The sequence below is a fragment of the Centropristis striata genome, chromosome 11, assembly GCF_030273125.1.
Source record: "Centropristis striata isolate RG_2023a ecotype Rhode Island chromosome 11, C.striata_1.0, whole genome shotgun sequence".
Taxonomy (NCBI): Eukaryota; Metazoa; Chordata; class Actinopteri; order Perciformes; family Serranidae; genus Centropristis; species Centropristis striata.
In genome coordinates, this window is record NC_081527.1 from 29,614,640 (window position 1) to 29,633,461 (window position 18,822).

Below are 18,822 nucleotides of genomic sequence, written 5' to 3' on the forward strand. Positions count from 1 at the left end.
GCAAGCGGTAACACATCTGCATTTCGTGTCACACATGCAGATTTCAACTGAGTGAAGCAGAGGCAGGCGCGGGCAAGTAAAAAACAACAGCAACATGCACAACAACACTTAACCCTCTGGAGTCCATGAAACCACCTGCATATTACTTCTTCATGACATGAAGACATACAAATTAAGCAGCATTTAGCCTTGCCATCAGCTTCCTTCTAAAGTTCTGGCTTGAAACTACATACCAAATTTTTTTGATGTTATTTGGCCAAGTAAAATTTGGCCGGAAATAATGTCAAATATATTTAGTATAAAAATATATAACTAGAGATTATCCTCATTGTACCTGTTATATGTTATAATTGCAACCTGTGTTCATATTCATATATATGCAACATGAACATTTCTGTGTGTGAGACATAATTTTCAAGATCAGATTTTATTTTTTTCCTTTGTTTCTTTTGGGTTCAAAATTTTGATCAAGTAAGTCAAAGTTAAAAATTAATTATCAGGACATAACAGGTGAGGTAACGCTGAAAAAACTGATACCAACATGACATGGTAAAGATTTTTTAACATATTTTTTAACGAACATAATAGTCCAAGGTTTCAGAGGGTTAACTCGCTTACGCCTGCCTCTGCTTCACTCGGTTGCTGAATATGTGCGCGAAGAGCAAACAATTGCGCGTGACGCAAAATAATTTACATGCGCAGAGAGATATGCGTGCGTGCAGATGTGTTATTGTTCGCGCAACTTATGACTCAAATATGACGCCATAGTATGGTTCTAACATGTTGATATTTTGCGGGTAATGTTCAGCATACTTGATCATCTGTTAGCATTTTCAAATAAGTATTCATTCATTTTACTTAAGTAGCAATAGAGCGAATAAATACGTGAAAGTCCTGGATTTAAAATCTTACCTAAATCTGGGGTAGGCAGTTTTTGGGGGGACAAAATATAATAATCGCTTAGTTAAAAATTATTTCATTCCTGCATCTCAACTTGGCTCAGCCTTCAGGTTTTAGAAAAAAGTTCTGCTTCTATAGCATAAGAAGGTCGATCACAGGTCATTTAAGAAACAAATGCACAAATGCAGATGCACAAATGGCCTTTCAGATGGTGAAAGCTGGATTCAGTGGTGGAAAATCAGAAGGTTGCTCTTTCAGCATTTAGCAACAACACAGCACAGAAACCCAAACAAAGGAAGTTGGGCTCATCAAAAGAGAGTCTAAGGCTGTATTTTGGAACTAATTAAACTCAATAAAACTCTGGAAGAAAGTAATTTTGCAATAGTACTTATAGTGATTACTAACTGTAAGTACAGGATGTACTAGGTGTAATCAGATAACTAAAATGAAAATAAATATTCATGAAGAGATTAATTTGCTATTAAATTACAAGCGATTCAAGCAGAGCCAGGGTTATTGCTGCTTCTTAATTATTATCATGTTCAAGGCCACTCACTCAGTGTAATAATGCCTTATTTAGAGATTTCAAACATTCAGGATTTAGTGACTCACTCAAGGACACTGAAACAGAACAAAGCGCTGCTGCTGAAGGACACGTTAGCAGCTGCAGGAATCAAATCTGAACATCGCACCACAAAACATTCATTAACCAAACCAATCTGGGGATAAATACCAGCTCATTTCCATCCTAACACATACATCTATTAGGGTTGTTCCAGTGTACTGTACTGATAATTCAGAGGCAAACATATAGAGGTTCAGGCTGATGGTGGTGACCTCGGAGCGGATTATTCAGCCAATCAATATTCACCTCGATTTCCCTGCTGCTGCCGCCTTTATCCAATCTCATCACTGTTTGTTGGTTTGTTTTCCTCCGCACTGTGTGTTTACTGATGTGAAGTGACATACATAATATTTGCAGAATGATAACGGCTGATAATAAACGATGGATTTTCATTATTTTTATTCCGTGCGGCTCCAGTGAGAGGTCACACAGAGAATCTAAATTGAGGTATTGAACCGATGACGTTGAGATAAACGTGGCCGCAGTATTGATGAAGTGTTCTTAGAGATTCTCAGCTGGCTGGTGGTTAATTATATGACCGCCTGATGAATCACTTACAGTTTCTGCTTCATTTAAAGAGTATTTAAAGACCCTCACTGCAGGAAATCACATCACACCCTGCACTATATGTTTTACTGCTCCCTGATGCATGCCTTATTTATTAAAAATGATTATTGTACCCGGTCAGAAACCATCGACTCAGCACTTTCATGTTCAGCAGTGCTGAGCAGCATTAAGCCAATAGCATTAGCCTTTCCCTTTAGAGTGAGAAAGACTCAGTAGGAAGAGATTAGACCTGGTAACCATACTATTTTTGGATCCACACTATAGGGCTGAGAGTGAAGAGGTGGTCAAAGCCCTGTTGAATAGCACCTTTTACATCCAAGCAGATTTGAAAGACGAGAGAGCATTTTTAGCGTTTCTTTGAGGAAACACATCCTCTTCTACCTGTTACTTCTTCCTAAATGTTACTTTGGTAGGTTTAGCTGAAGAGGGGGTCAGATGTGTCAGATTGGCGTCCTCCATATCTAGCTGCACTTGGTGGCATTTAGTCAACAAAACCTCTACTTAACATGTGTGAAACAGCTGGGAATTTATTCTCTATAATGCCAAACCGTAAGAAATGAACAAAAATAAAATTATGATTGTCTATATTTTGACCTGAAATTTTAATTTTCATGTTTTAATTGGTCACAAAAGAACTACTTTTCCAATTTATCTACGATTCTCTGTTGAAATCATCAACGGGAAGCACAAAGAAATGGTTAACGGCCCTTTGCTGTCATTTTCCTTATGTCTGTCGATTACTATAGTGGCCCAAAGCATTCTATTTACAGCTATGAAAAGCAAGCTGGCTGAGAGAAACCAAACTATAGGTGACGGGGAACAATGAGCAAAACAACCACCTCTAATATATACACAAAAGAAGAGTGCTTGTGTGTGTGAGAGACATTGAGAAAAAGACAAATGCTAGAAATACAGATAAAGAAATGAGACATCAAAGCCACTAGTTCTGCTACTAATGAGGGAACTCACCAATGAACAGCTGGCTGTTGAGCTGCAGGTGAAAGTGTCCGTCAGCAGGAGCCTCCTGTGTGGCGACTGGAAGTTCATCCAATCGAAGCGACGCCTCCTTGACGTTCCGCTCGGCTCGGACTCGATGCCACCGGTTGTCATTCAGCGGCACGCTCGATTCCACCTGAACCTCCAGCGGCCCGTTACCCACATCGAAGGAGAAAACCACCTGAGTGGAGGCTGACGGGGGGAGGAGAGGAGACAGATGAGATGGGAAGAGGGAGACAGAGGTAAAGGTATGATTTATGGATAGGATGGGGAAAACAAATACAAAAAGGAAGATGAATGGACAGAATTATGGTGTGAGTCTGTTTTCAAACTTTCTAGCTGTCTAAAAATATAGAACACTTGCTTCTCTTGCTGCTGCTGCTGCTGCTGCTGCTGCTAACTGTGAAACTTCAACTTGCCATGGACTCGCTTCTTTTGTCAAGCTGTGATGATTTGCTCACTAACTACTAGGGCTCATGTTCCTTAAAGGCAGATAAGAAACATAAATATTTAATGAAGAATGATATCAGAAATCTACCATTGTTATCCAGACACGAGGCAAATCACACAACAAACAGCTGAGAAATTCTCTGTTCCAACTTTTAAGTTATTAGCAATGTTACAAATGTTGATGGGACTTTGAATGAGATTTTTTTAAACTTCTGGAACAAAACAGTTTCTCTTCAGCTCTCTATTGTTTCCCCTTTCATGCGGTCTGCTCAGATCACAAAATCCCTCAAGTTCATTCCAACAAAAGCAGTCGATTCTGGAGACTAACAGCTTCTCATCCTTCTTGTTTTGAAAGGAGAAGATGTACTACTCTGAGAGCAGAGAACAAGATGAAACAATATCCCAGCATCATACAGTAACTTCATTTAGAAATTGTTCTCTGAGGAAGCCGGCACAGAGAGCGGCAGTATTCAGAGCTGGAACAAGCACACTGACAATGATTTCCCCGAGGAGAGAGGCTGTTGGAGCAGCAGTGTCCCTGTATTAGATTCTGTGTATGTTGTCCCTTCAAATGGAATTTCTAAGAAAATGCAAAATGCAGCACGATACAAAAAAATGTATAAGAAAACAAAACTAGTGAACTGAGCTGTTTGTACTTCAAAGAGAAGCTATGGAATTCTCTAATATCTGATTCACAACTTACTAAACACCATGTCTGCCCATAAACACGGACCTCACACATAAAACATAAGTTTTGAGTATTTCTGCCATATTTAGACAACAACACAACAATGAGAGTTGTAACACCTGCCCAGCCATCGTGTTGTGGTAACCACAAAGCAAAAAAACCCACTGTTTCTTAATACAATAATCTAGAAAGCAGAAATAGAAAATACTGAGCAATAAAAACAGGAAGATAAAGTGAAGCAAAGAACAGTTGATCCTTCATTCTCAAGTAAATCATCCCTAAAGTAGCAAAATAAACTTTCCTTTCAGACTTTGGTCTGAAATTGCTACAAACAACTCTCAAAGATCAAAGATATTAAAAACACAAGAATTTACTTTTTCATTATACCACTTGGACAGAGCCAGAATAGTTGTTTCTCTCAGGTATCAGACAAACTTGTGTAACAAGCAGTGAAAATGTCCCCGCTGGGCCACCGTGTCTCAGGCTAGTGGCTGTGGCTTGGTTGGCAAAAGGTGATGTTAACATAATTCATGAGAATTAAGCAGCACTTGAATCGGAAGTGTGAAGACAGATTAGAGGGTTCAAATCTGATCCCACCACACAAATAAAGTCCAGATGAAGCGGTTTTGATAACTAACGATGTTTCTTTCCTAAATGCATCTTAATCTAGGGGGGCCCTTGGAGATCACAGACCTCCACCAAGCCCAATGCGCTGTCTCGCAACTTAAGGGGTCTTTATGTGAATTTTTCCAAGCGGGAACTGATTTCTCTGATTCTTCCAACACCACATGCATACCGCACAAATGGCCTTTCGCACATTGTTAGTGAAACAAAAAATAATCTATGTATCAATCCTGTGACTTAGATAAGCTCTCAAATGTAACGGGTTGTCTATTTGCCCATGCTACACCTTTTCACCAAATGAAATGAAATCGAACAGCAGTTTTTTCGTACTTCTGGTGACAAACAGACAAACAAACTGAACCAAAACATAACCTTCTTGGACAAGGTAATTATTGTTTGTTTAGTCATGAATATTTAATACTGAAAAGACATACTTTAGATTTACTGTAAAATCAAATATTAGACAAGACAAGAAAAAAACTTTCTGGCAGCTTGTTGTGCAAAATAAAAAATGCTTCTCCCAGTACAGTGGGGAATAACTTGACTGGCCTGCACAGAGGCCCTGACCTCAACCCCATCCAACACCTTTGGGATGAACTGGATCTTATCAGCCAACATCATGTTCAAATCCCTGCAGCTAGTCAACAAAAATATGTGAAAAGGCTTCCTAGCTTCCCTGAGCTGTTAAACTTTGTGTAACATTCACATAGAGGAAGGTCAAGACAGCTGAGTTCAATCTAAAATAAACAATATTTTCCCTCCAGGATTGTTTGGTAAAGATTAACTCTGTAACCTCTGGGTTTTACGCGCATCGAGATTTAGATTTTGACTTCCAGGTTTCACTGACATGTCACGATAATCCGGAATAAATCTTCCCCCTCCGGCTCCTACTCACAGCTCAGTTCGATCCGGATGAAGTCTTTGATGCCCAGATTTTCCAGGAACACGCCAGAGGAGGCCGTGGTTTTAAACAGGAAGGAGATATCCGCGCTCAGCTCTCCGTGGAAGGTGGGGAAGTGGAGGTATGACGTCTCCTTGTCGAAAAACGCAGCGTTCCAGAAATTCTCTGAGAAACAGGATGATGAAATCTCACTGTCAAGATCTTTAAATGGAAACCACATAGCAAACAAATGAGGCAACAACTTCAGTTAATGAGCTTACACAGGGGTAGCATTTCTGTAGCGTGGTCTTGTTTGATTAATCATGCCAAACGTTTATTTATGTATCTGCTCGGGTAGATATAGAGTGGCTGTAATTATGAATAATTGGAAAAAACAGCATGCTTTGTTTTACCTTGTAATGCATTAAATGAGAAACGAGTATCAGGGTGAAAGAACTTAAAAGGAAATCTGCATCAACAACAGTTCTGCTAACGATAATTAGCATCTAGATGTTGAGGTACCATACCCAGAACAATTAATTTATCACATTAAACATCTAATCCTGTAATTCCATTTCAACAATAGGCCTGAGAGGAATTAGTATCTCAGAAATAACAAGTGATTATTTTCTGACTGACACCGGCTGAGTTTGGATTGAATCTATTTGAACAAAAACCTTTTTTGTTTGTTAGTTTTTGTTTGTTAATTTTCCATCAGGAAACAGTGATTCCCAGAAGAGAAATATTTCTGTCAACCTGGCAAGCAGAGCTGGACTTACTGTCTCCATGACAAAGAAGTGGTCCCACCCTGTAGGCGGCCTCTGACTCTGGCCTCTGGATGTCACCCAGCACCAGAGACCGTACGGGGAGGCTCTCCTCATTGGTGAGCAGGCCCGAGTCTTCAGTCCTGTAAGGGGAGGAGGGAGAGGAGGGTAGAGATGAAGAACAAACAGGAGGAGAAGGAACAGGTGACAATGAAGGAGTGACATAGAAAGAAGAAAATATGGGGAAGAAATGAAAATGAGAAAGAAGGGCAAATGTGAGTAGGAAAAGAGATGAAACAAAAGGGGAGAGCAGTGCAGGACAAGAGGAAGAGGAGAAAAAGGGGACGAGGTGAAGGAACAAGACGGAAGGGAAGTAATAGGAGGAGGAGAAAGTGGTGAGAATATGAAGAAGAAAGACGAGGAAAGGGAATGGGTGAAGTGGAGGATTTAGGAGTCACACAAGAGGTAAGGGAACATTTTAACATATTGCCCAACTTTAGTTGTTGGTGCTTCTGCAAACAGAATTGGCCCAAATCTGTTTGTTTTTTTGCTCATATGTGACTCAGATCTGGTTCATTTATAAAAGTGTGAACAGCACAAATCAAATAGGATCAGATTTTTTCAAATCAAACCTGGGCCTTTTTCATTTGGTCTTTTATCAGATACAGGTCTGATGTGTTCCAATGTGAGTTTTACGTCACTCTAGAGCGACAATCATCACAATTCTGCTCTGGTGGGGGAAGTCACTAGGACACGGTAATCACACATTTGATTATTACATTCCCACCACTCCTGGTTTTGAGTCCTTATCCACACACACACACACGCACACACACACACACACACACACACACACACACACACACATCTCCGTACAGACTCTGTACTGAAAGCCATTGTTAAAAATGTTGCTTTCTTTCTCCTCATCCTTCTTCTCCTTATCATCTGCTCATAACTTCATGTTTACTTCTGTGCACATCGGGCTGCGTGTGACGTCTTTGTTAGTTTTCTTCTGCGGGGTCATGCGGGTCAGTTCAGGACTGTTAACTGTTTACACTGCAGTCCGATATAAGCCACATTTCAAAAATAATGTGAACAGCCAAACACAAAGACCTGCAGTGTGAATGTAGCTTTTTACTTCTGGCGTTTGCATTTATGTTTTACAGAAATCATTAATTCATTTCTAAAGATTATCATGCTGAAGAAAACATGGAAATATCATAGACTTTTGTTTGCCACAGAGCTTATTTCAGCAATAATCCAAAAATCCAGTGTAAAAATCCCATTGGCTTTATGTTGATGGAACCAGGGCGATTCCACAAGAAACTCATCCCTGCAGCACTTTATAACAACCTGTGCAGTCTCTTAGACAATTTTCCATTTAATCTTAATAGTGAGCCAGATCGTATCATGCCCGTCCTGACACTCAACACTCCATCTATGCCAATTTCTGTGACAGCTATTTTCTAAAAGAGCCCTCCAGACAGACAGCTGAGTGAGCAGCTCTGTCCGTTTACACCCATGTTCGCCTTCATGCACCTCTGATAATCTACATGCCAATCTTGTTGTCAGGTGAGAATTTTCCAGGACTGAAAGTGAGCGGTGTATCTTCACACACTCTGAGGATCTGATGACTGGTCTGTAGAAAACAATGTCAGCATTGAATAATTTGACAGTTCGGATCGAGAGATGGTAAAAAAGAAGGAACTGAGGTGTGATAGAGGAAGCAGGATTGGTCAAAATATAACAGTCCCTTTAATAAATCCTACACATTTCTTTCAAGGTGATCGTGTTTGCCATTAAAGCCAAAAGGAAGCAATGCTTACAATAACTGAAGAGGACAGAGCAATATAAAGGATTTGTCCAAGTTAATGTTCATGCAAAATAACATTTCTAACATACAATAAATGTGTCACTATAAATATATTTATTTTTTTATTTTATGTATTATTTGTAATTCTTGAGGTAGTTTGCATAATCTTGCTGTAAGTATTTGCTGCATCTTTTCCTGAATGTATTGTAAAAGGTGTCAAACAGCCAGAATTTAAAAATGCAACCAATTTAAATCGAATAAGCCTGTTATGTTTCTTTATTTTAGGCTATCCCATTTTTTTACTTGGCACATCGCTGTTGGCTCCTGTATTGCGAGCACCCATGGGTGCATAATCATCAGCATTCAAGTTAAATGTATTGTCACAGAATGGACTGCAACTTGAAAAAACAAAAGAAATATAACAACAAACAAATTAGAAAGAGAGAGAGGAATGGGTCTCAACAGAGGATTTGGGCACAAAATAATTGCAAGAAGTGAAATCATCACCTTAACAACAAAATGATCTACAACAGGAGTTAAACAAGTATTTTCTGTGTAAATAATCAGCCAAACTTTAATGATTCGAGCCAACTCGTCAGCTCAAATAACAAACTAATTCTAACCGTGTGTATATATTTATTAATTTCAGTACCACTCTGTGCGGTCGGCGTCACAGTTGCAGTAGTGTTGTGGGTCCACACAGTCGCCCTGCAGGCCACAGACACACTGCTGGCTGCCTGGCTGAGCTCCGCCCCAATAAGTCTGGACACGACCAGCACCAGGACCACCGAGCCACCAGCTGAACGGAGAGCCCTCTGAAACACACAAACACAAGCAAACACACCCATCTCTCAACACTGACTGTTTCATGTGTGATTATTCTTAGAAATAAGTCAGTTAGCATTAAAAAAAAGCAATAAAAACATTTTTCGACAAATTTGCAGTTGACAAAAACGATAATACTGATAAGTGGACCAATAGACTAATAGGGGGCAGCCTTACAAATTTGACTCTTTGTCATGTCCTGATGGATTTTTTTTTCTCCCAGCAGATATTTTTCATGGCTGAATGGAAAAAGTTGATTGCTAAAACTTTTTTGTCAACACATTTCAGCCTGAAAAATTAATCTTGTCGAAAAAAATCTATTATTTCTGACTTAGAAATCATTTTATTGAGTGTTTCTGTTAACATTCTGGTAATGAATGCTGCCTCATAAGTGCACACTGGCTCGCTTAATTTAAACAAATGAGGTTATCATAAGAGAAACTAAAGCAACAGAAATCTATCTAAAAGATACAGCTTGTTTTTACGGGTCAAAACTTTGCAAGACCATTACTCAGGAAAGTGCAGCCTCTTGCGGCCGTCCATAATCAGCCAAAAGATGCTTGCAGGACACAAAAGTTACACCGATTGACTCTCTATGGAAATTCTGCGAGCCATATTGTGTCCTGAGATGAACGGGTTTGTGAGAAAATAGCTGAAAGAGTCCCCATCTCTCAGCCTCCTGAGATGAATCCAGTGTTTGAAGCGGAGGGATGTTTGCCAGCTGCTGCCCCTAATGCTGAATATATTGTTTTTGGATGGAGGGCGGTGATAGTATACAGTGAAAAATGTATGTTGCATTGTGAGAATGCGTAGGTGGAGAGGACTGAGAGAAGGTGATTGGAAAGGTCTCCGTTGAGTCAGCACTTCTTTATTTTCCCGGAGAGCAGCAGGAGGGGTTTATAATGGGACTTCTGTCTCTGTTCCTATTCTTCCTTTTCGGCCACTTTCACTATTTTCATCCATCATTTTTTTATCTGTCCCCCCAAAAAGCTGCAAAACTCAATTTTTTCTCTTTTATAGCCTCTGTATTTCAACAGGAGAGGAGAACTTTGAGGATGTGTCCTTGCCATCAATCAGTGGCGGTTCTAGACCAATTTTACTCTGGGGACCAAGGAAGGGCCAGTGTTTAATCAGAGGGGCACATTAAAAAACGTCAAAACTTATATATAAGCATTCAAAACCTTTATTTTAGCTAAAAGTCACATTTAAGTATATTTGGAAGAACTACATTGATTGAAGCAATGAGACTTACCAACATTAACAATTATTTTTGTACAACAATGACATTTCTAATTTTTGTGCACAATTACTTTTTTATGATTTTGAAAGTGCAGTACAGTGAGAATGATCTTTATATTTAGTTTTTATTGCACAATTAAACTATTATACAATGTACACATTATGGGTTCCTTTTGTGTACAATGAGATATTGTTTGAACAAACAATTGGTCGTTCATCGTTATAAATTGATCATTTTATTATTAATTTAACACAGGGGCCACAGCAGGGGCCAAGGGCTTCTTCACAGGGGCAGTGGCCCCTGAAGGCCCCTGTGTAGAACCACCACTGCCATCAATATATATGTGGATGTCCACTGTATAACTGGGAACCAGTGAATGCCTGACAAATTACTTTAAATGTTTGTTTTGTCATCCAAATTGTGGTTGATTACCTCTTTTCATGTCTATTTACTAATCAGTTATCAGACTAAATATTGAAGAACTCGTCCATAGTCTTGTCACCTCCCGCATTGACTACTGCAACTCTCTCCTCTTTGATCTCCCTCACAAGCTCCTCAATAAACTTCAGATGGTCCAAAACTCTGCTGCTCGCATCATCATCAAAGCCCCTCATTCCACCACATCACCCCCGTCCTCCAGCAACTCCACTGGCTTCCAGTCAAATCTCGCATCATCTACAAAATCCTCCTCTACACCTCCAAGGCCATCCACAACCTCGCCCCTCCTTATCTGTCCCATCTCCTCCACATTGCCACCTCCTCCCTTTCCCTCCGATCTTTCTCCTCCATGCACCTCTCTGTACCCTCCTCCCGCCTCACCACTATGGGGAGCAGAGCCTTCTGCCGCTCTGCCCCCCAACTCTGGAACTCACTCCCACCAGACATCCGAAACACAGGACTTCTGCACTACTTTTTTTTTCTTTCTTTGTTTTATTATTATCTGTAACTGCACTTTCTTTGTTTTGTTTTATTTCTTGCGTCTTGTTTTCATTCCCTGTTTTGTCTTGTTTAAACTATTGTACAGTGTCCTTGAGTGTTAGAAAGGCACTTATATTGTGGCTTCACCTCTTCAGCTTCTTGAGAAAGCCTGCGTGTCACAGTGGATATTTTGAAACATTTGAACATGGAATACCTAAGTCCACCTTTTAGCGAAAGAAAGACTGGCAAGACCCCAAGATATCTGAATAATAATAGGTTTTATAATTACCCACAAGTCTCCCATGCACACAGTACAAATGTGTTATTTTTTCGTCTTTTGTATTTAAAATTTTCTGCACGGCGTCTACTTAAACAGTCTGTTTATTGAAAATCACTGGGAAGCCGAGATTCAATGAGCCCATTTTATTAATGAATGATGACGTTACTCCCTATAATAGCCATCTCGTTGTAGGGATATTTTTAAACCTCCTTACTGAATAAAATGAGCTGATGTGACCTCTAGGATAACCACAGCCTCATGAAACTTCAAAACCATAAACTACAGAGCTAGAGCATTCAGATGATGTATGACCTTCACAGGTATATTAACAATAAGGAGCAGTTTACAGAAAAAACATGCTCACCATATTATTGATGACAATACAGAAATCTCTAAAATGTCAAAACTTTTGGAAGCCAAATCACAGCATGAATCTTTCTATGATGTTTGAGTGTCTGAATGTGGAATTTTGGGGCTATATTTGACCATTTTCCCCTCAATTTTTAAGTGGCCGATTATGGTAAAAAATTAAGCACCAAATCTGGTTAACACATGTCAACCCAAATATTGCTGAAACAATTTAGGAGACAAAACTAGTTGAGATACAGTCTGGACTAAAGTGGTTGACTGACAGTCTGACAAACCTGGAACCATACTTCGAACATGTACACATGTCCCTGGTTTGTCTCACAGCTTTTTTTTATTGTGTATAGACTTGGATGAAAATGCAAGCTGTTGGATTAGCTGCTACCAAGACAAACTCAATAGAAGTTGGTGATCGAAGTGATTCTCCCTCTTTTTGCAATACTCACCCATCAGTCAATATAAACACAAGAAAACATATGACTACACAAAGAAAACACTGATCTAACTCAATAGTCATTACTAAAAAGGAGGAGGTATAAAACAAATCCTCAACAATCAATTTGTCTCATCATTCGTGAAAGAGAAGAATACGCTTCAAAGAGCACAATGATTTTGTTCTTCCTGGTCGAGAAGAAGTCCCAGCTGAAGAGAGCCTCTTTAACGAAGCTTTCATTAACTTTTATTCAACCCAACAAGTTAATTAAGAAGAATTTCTTGTTTAAAGTCTTTTCTGATTGAAATTTGCAGTTGAGAAGAATCAAGGAGAAAAAAGAGGAAACAAAACGGTAGTACTCTCCCCAAGATAAGATTAAAGATTCAAGGGATTTAGATTACATCAGATTGCTAACAAAAGTAGCATAATGACAGACATACAAGTTAAACAGAATCACATTTGGGCTCCGGCAGAGTTCATGGTTCAAGCTGTTTAAGTTGTAAGGAATTATAAAACAACTTTATTCTGTATTTTTTCTCAGATGGTCGGTAACAAAATTTGTCAAAATATGAAGAAAACAGCAAAAATGTGTCTATCTCTCTATCTACAGTGACAAAATCTGCCTCTCAGCACCTCTAAAGCTCACTAATTAACACATTTTATCAACACATATTTAATCATAAATATTTAATAATTTAATTAAAAATATTAATTTGCCTTATTACTGGTGGGTCATTTGCCAGACTACTTCTTGGCACTGAGCAGTTTCAACTGAACCGTGCAACATAAAGTTACAGGTTCCAGCCAAGAAATAAACTGGCACAGACAGGAGAATGCTTATTAATTTTTATCAATCTTCTTATTTAAGTCTTTACAAAGAAGAAACTGAGCTCATTTCCCAAAATATCAAACTGTTACTGTAAAGTTATGAGTTTGAACACAAGAGGCTTTACCTGGAGTGTTGAGGAGGCGGGACTTCCTGCAGTGGTAGGACAGCTCCTGTTGGCAGTGCTCTGATTGGCTGATGGCGGCCAACAGCTGCTCCTCTTCAGTGGAGTAGTCAAAGTGAACTGAATGCTGGTTTACACCTGGAGACGGTCGGAGTCTGGTCAGCTCTGAGTTGTTGTGCTGAATCACCATCCAGGTGTTCTCCTCTGTTGGGGAATAGAGCGATAAATATTAATTTCTGTATATTCCTGCTAATTACTGACTACTGTGTTAAGTATTCTTTCTTGTTTGTCATGTATGTTGTATCATGTACTTGTCTTTGCAACAACAGCTTTACCCATTAATGCAAAGAGCAGCAATCTACATCTTATGTCTCATCTTTGCTGCTCTGTCACCTGCAATGCTACTATATAAGCTCATTATATGTCTTGCAAAGATGAGAAGATCAATACCACTCCTGCAAAATTGCATCAATCTTCTCATCTAACTCTACAAAGATGCAGAAAGTATTCTTAACAAATTGACTGGCTAAAGCTTCAGAACTGATCTGGGAAAAACTGCTTTTTGTTAGTGCAGCAAGTCCAATGAATAATATGCAATGTAACCTAAAAATCATTTTACCTTCAGTAATCCTCATACCTGCCTGTCAACTGCATTAATTACGTCTTAAACTATCTTGTTAATTGTCTGTTATTCTGTTATATGAATGACTATCCACTCTTGTTACTTTATTTGTCAGTGTGACTACTAACAGGCCAGCAAATAAGGATGTACTGTGTTCTCTGTCAACCTTCCTTGCATAAATATAGACTAAATAAATTAAGTCTCTTTGAACTTTAACTTCAAAGAAAGAAAAACAGAGTGACAGATACAGAGAGAATAGAAAAAAACAAACACTATAAAAATAATTTAATCTCTGTTAAGAATTACACATCTACACAAATAATATGGAGCAGGCAGACTTTATTATTCACATTTATATGATTAAACAAATGCCAAGACACAGAAGAAAAAGAGAAGATAAATGGGGGATGGAAGATAAAGTGGATCAGAGCTTGATGAGAGCAGCATCATCACTTACAATTATGTAAATGTTAATCATAAAAAAACAGTGAGTGATGATGGGAGGTGTGTGTGTGTGTGTGTGTGTATGTGTGTGTGTGTGTGTGTGTGTCACCTGTCATGTTGCAGTAGACCAGCTGTGGTTTGATTGGTCCGCTGCCGTCCACGTCGATATAAAACTGTCCCGACGTGTTGCCGTTGTGTTTGTACGCCTCGCAGGACTGTTCGTACACAGCTGGGAGGAAAATAATGAGATCAGCTCAACATGAATCACGTCGCCATCAACACATCAGCTGGCAGACGCACACACACATGTACAGGAGCCACACACATACACACACACATATACAGGAGCTGTGAGAGGATGAAGACTGCACACTGAGGAGGATTATGGCTGCTGCCGCCACTGAATCACCGTCTCATAACCAGAGAGAAGACAATCATCTTAAGTTTTATTTCTGCAGCTGCGTCCCATAACGTGAAGATTAATCCGACTGGAGAGGACAGTAATGACTGATGGGAGTACAACGACTCATAAATAAAACTTTAGACCTCTATCAGCCTGCTTCTTCCTCTCTGTCTCCATAAGTCTTCCTCCCTCCTCTCCCCACACACACACACACACACACACACACACACACACACACACACACAAACCAGAGCATCCTCTGCAATCAAAGAATCAAACCCTTCAAGTCAAATCCATATCTGAAGGTTCCCACACACTCCTGTTTATCTCTCTCCTTCTTCTCTGCAGCCAAAGGCCTTTTATTCACTATATTCCCTCACTCAGTGTGGTTAGAAAGAGGCTTTCAAAGAAACATCAGCCATAAAAATGAGACTACCGGTGAACCGTGTGGGAAACTCTCCTCTTCTGGTTTCAGGGATTTGACTCGAGGGATTCAGCTCAGAACTGGTAGATCTCACCTCACTGCTGCGGTTCCATTTATTCACTCAGTATTTGGCAGTTTAGTCACGGCTACAGTCTCATTAACCTTCATCATATCACTCACATACATTTTTAATACCGTAACCTCCACTGGAACAAAATGATGTGCAGATTTAAAATATATGTGTGAATATTGTCCTGTTTTTGTTATTGTTACTGATACTGTGTTTGGTGGTTGTTCATTTTGTGCTTATTTATGTAATGTGATTATGCAGCTTATAATGTTCACAGTGTTTGGGTGGACTCCAAGAAGAATAGCTGCAGCTTAGGTCACTGCTAATGGAGATCTGAATAAATGAAATTAAATGAAATGAGTTCTGACCATAATGCCTGTTCATTGTGCTAATATGGCACTCAAAAGTTAAATAAAGAGATCTGGAAACATGGCAACATCACTTAAACTATATTGAACTAGAGGAGTGCAGATCTCCACCAGGTGTGTCTCCCTATGCCCTCATGAACAAAGAGTAGTTGAATCTTGCCCCTGTCTCAGGGGTGAATACCTGGACAGAAGTAAATAACACTTTAACTGTGTTCTTTGGTGGATTCGGTTTGCCAAATTACAGGAAATGTGTGGAAAGATTCCTAAAAGATGGTAAATCTAATTCATATGGATACATTTGGTTGGTAGTAAGAGTTGCTTTGTTATTGTCCTGGTTTTCTGTTCAGCTGATGTCTCTATCAGAGGTTCATGACCTGCTTTAATCTTCTTTTTAACTCAAGTTGTTGACTCTGTCCTTCTAGTCATCGCTAGCTAAATCCCAGGACCTGCAGTTTTTACCCAAATGTAGGTTTACCATCTAGCTTTTACTGCCTGCTCCCACTCACCTCCTAGACCTCCACCTGTGAGTCAATACAAGCACAAGAAAACACATGACTAAACAAAGAAAACACTGATCCAACTCAATACTCATTACTCAAAAACGAGGAGTTTTTAAATAAATCCTGAACAATCCACCCACAGAAAAGTTAAATCTGCTCACTTCTGTGACATTTGCCTCTACCAACTGGTACGTGTGTTTCAAATATAGTAAACCACAAGAGGTCCTTGAGCATGTAGAAAAATCGTAAATTTTCCCACAAAAATAATTAGACTGATTGATCCAGTAGAATGTGAGATAAGCTGTGAACAGTTAAAAACAGACCGACAAATACACACATGCCCACCCCCCGTACCGACAAACAATTACAAATCCATCTGCTACTTCAGCACCACGGACAGCACCACAGTTTTCTCAATACTCAGCAGTTAGGCTGCAGATATTTCAGAGCCACGGTCAGGCCATAGATTCTAAATTGCACAAACTTCAGTCAGCTAACCAGATTAATGAGTCAGGCTGATTAGAGTTAGAGTAACATTTTCAACTAAACAACCCTTGTGCCCTGCAGTCTGGAGAGCAGGGACTGCAGATTAACAAGGAGCATCCTCCTCAAATCACCTTTACACAATGAAGTTGGTCTCTAAAACTGTCATGGATGCTCACTAACAGATAGTGTTGGTAAAAAAGTTTGTCTTAGGTTTGTTATGAACCAGTCTCATCGTCTGACTGCTTGTGTTTCCGGTTTTGCTTAACTTATTTTTTAGCAGTGGAACTTTCTTCTCAGATCTCAGTTATTCATTTCCTCATGCAGATTTTTTTTATTGCCAACCGACATAATGGCCGAAACAACAAAAATAAGATCCAGCTTGTAAAGAAAAATATTAATCCTAAATGTGCACAGGGTGCAATGTAAACAAAATGAAACAAACAAACTCTTTTTCCTCACAAACTGCAATTGCAAGTAATGTCGTACCCTAAACATTAACAATACTAGTAACATTTTTATGTCTTTCATTCAATTAAACAATCAGCAGGCACAACTAAGCTGTTTTTTCGGTGCATGTTTTGTTGTTTACTTGTGAGTCCTGTTTAATGTTTTTGTTGCATTATGTATGAAGCAGAATTTAAAGATTGCCATCCAAATAAACTTGAATTTTATGATCTTTGTTTAATGTGTTAATATGTTTTAATAGGTTTGTACCTCAGGATGTTTCATCTAATTTCATTTCTTCTTCTTTGCTCTGCCTCTCAGTTTAAATTATGCAGGAGGTGTTTATTATTCTGTTTGACTCGCTGCCTCATTCTGAATGTGGTCCCTTTCTCATCTCTACCCGTCTGTCTATCTATCTCGGCGGTCATGTGTTGATGTTTGACTCACAGCTGTGGCAGGTGGCTCCACTGTAGCCGCTCTCAGAGCAGTTACAGTGGAAGACGGTCCAGGACTGACTGCAGCGGCCACCGTGTTCACAGCGACTGGGAGAACACCTGAGAGATGGAGAGAGAGAAAGAGAGAGGGAGAGAGAGAGAGAGGGAGGGAGAGAGAGAGAGAGAGAGAGAGAGAGAGAGAGAGAGAGAGAGATGAAGCACAATTTTAATAACTTTAATTAGAGTTTGCTTGTTTTGGCATCTCAACATTTCTGAAACAATTCTCCTGGATCTGCTGCCAAATAACAAAGAAGGCATTAGGCAGCTTTTTCTTTCATCTTTTAATGTCAGGAGTACATATTTTGTGTGAAATCATCATTTCTACACGGCCGCTCATGAAGTTGGAATAATTCTGTTTTCAGACACAATCCTTTGTTAATTGTGGTTTAATTTTCATTATGATATGTTTGGAAGAGATTGATTAATAAAGTTTTGAGAAGATACTTCACCTATGTAACTACCTTACCTCTAGAAGTTAAGTCCATCACACACCACTCTTACGCTGACACGGTGAGGACCACTACACCATTGTGTAGCCCGTTAAACAGGCATATACAGGAAATACAGATGTATAGAGAAGAGTTTTACAGGGAGAGTAATAAGCATGATGTGCAGCAACAACAACCATGTCTTGGATGAGAAAGAAGATCAATTGATTGATCGCCAAGGCATAGACGTCCATAGTGGAAACATTGTTGCCTTTCAGTTTTTAAAAGAGCAATGACAAATATGGTGTAACTTCATCACTCACTCATTTATAGACATTTCATGTTTTAAGGACTGGCCCCTGCTTTGCTGTAGTCCAGCTAAAACACAATATTCTGCTGGATCAATTTTATAAGTTAATTTATAATTTTAATATATATATTTTTCTTTCTTTCTTTGTTTATCTACATATGTACCTTATTGTTCATTTTAATTTTACAATTGTAAGGTACTCAATATAAAAATATATAAACTTGCAGGGATGCTACAAGTATGAGATATATATATATACTAATTGGCCATTGTGCATCCGACAGCATTGTAGGAAACTGAAGCAAAATCAGTGACTTTTCAAGTGTCTACATGTTCAAACATCTACCTCACTGTGGTAAAACTAAAATATAAATGGGCATTTAATGGCACTGAATGTCATTTGACTGTGGGGTTATAGATCATCTCTTTCTAACCATCATTAGCCCAGCCTGCTTCATCTTTATAAAAATGCAGACGATTGTGGAAACCATGCTTTCAAACTCCCACCAC

At 39.2% G+C, this 18,822-nt stretch overlaps 1 protein-coding gene across 2 annotated transcripts in view; it reads right to left on the bottom strand.

Annotated features, from left to right (window-relative positions):
* Positions 1–18,822, bottom strand: part of LOC131980086 (contactin-associated protein-like 4) — a 112,497-nt gene that overhangs the window by 22,119 nt on the left and 71,556 nt on the right. For both annotated transcript variants that reach the window (XM_059344246.1, XM_059344245.1), the window contains exons 11-17: positions 17,528–17,634; positions 14,495–14,614; positions 13,323–13,523; positions 8,960–9,122; positions 6,510–6,637; positions 5,746–5,916; positions 3,062–3,280 (exon numbers count right to left, since the gene is read on the bottom strand). In XM_059344246.1, coding sequence (XP_059200229.1) covers positions 3,062–3,280; positions 5,746–5,916; positions 6,510–6,637; positions 8,960–9,122; positions 13,323–13,523; positions 14,495–14,614; positions 17,528–17,634 — 1,109 coding nt within the window. The remainder of the gene's footprint in view (positions 1–3,061; positions 3,281–5,745; positions 5,917–6,509; positions 6,638–8,959; positions 9,123–13,322; positions 13,524–14,494; positions 14,615–17,527; positions 17,635–18,822) is intronic.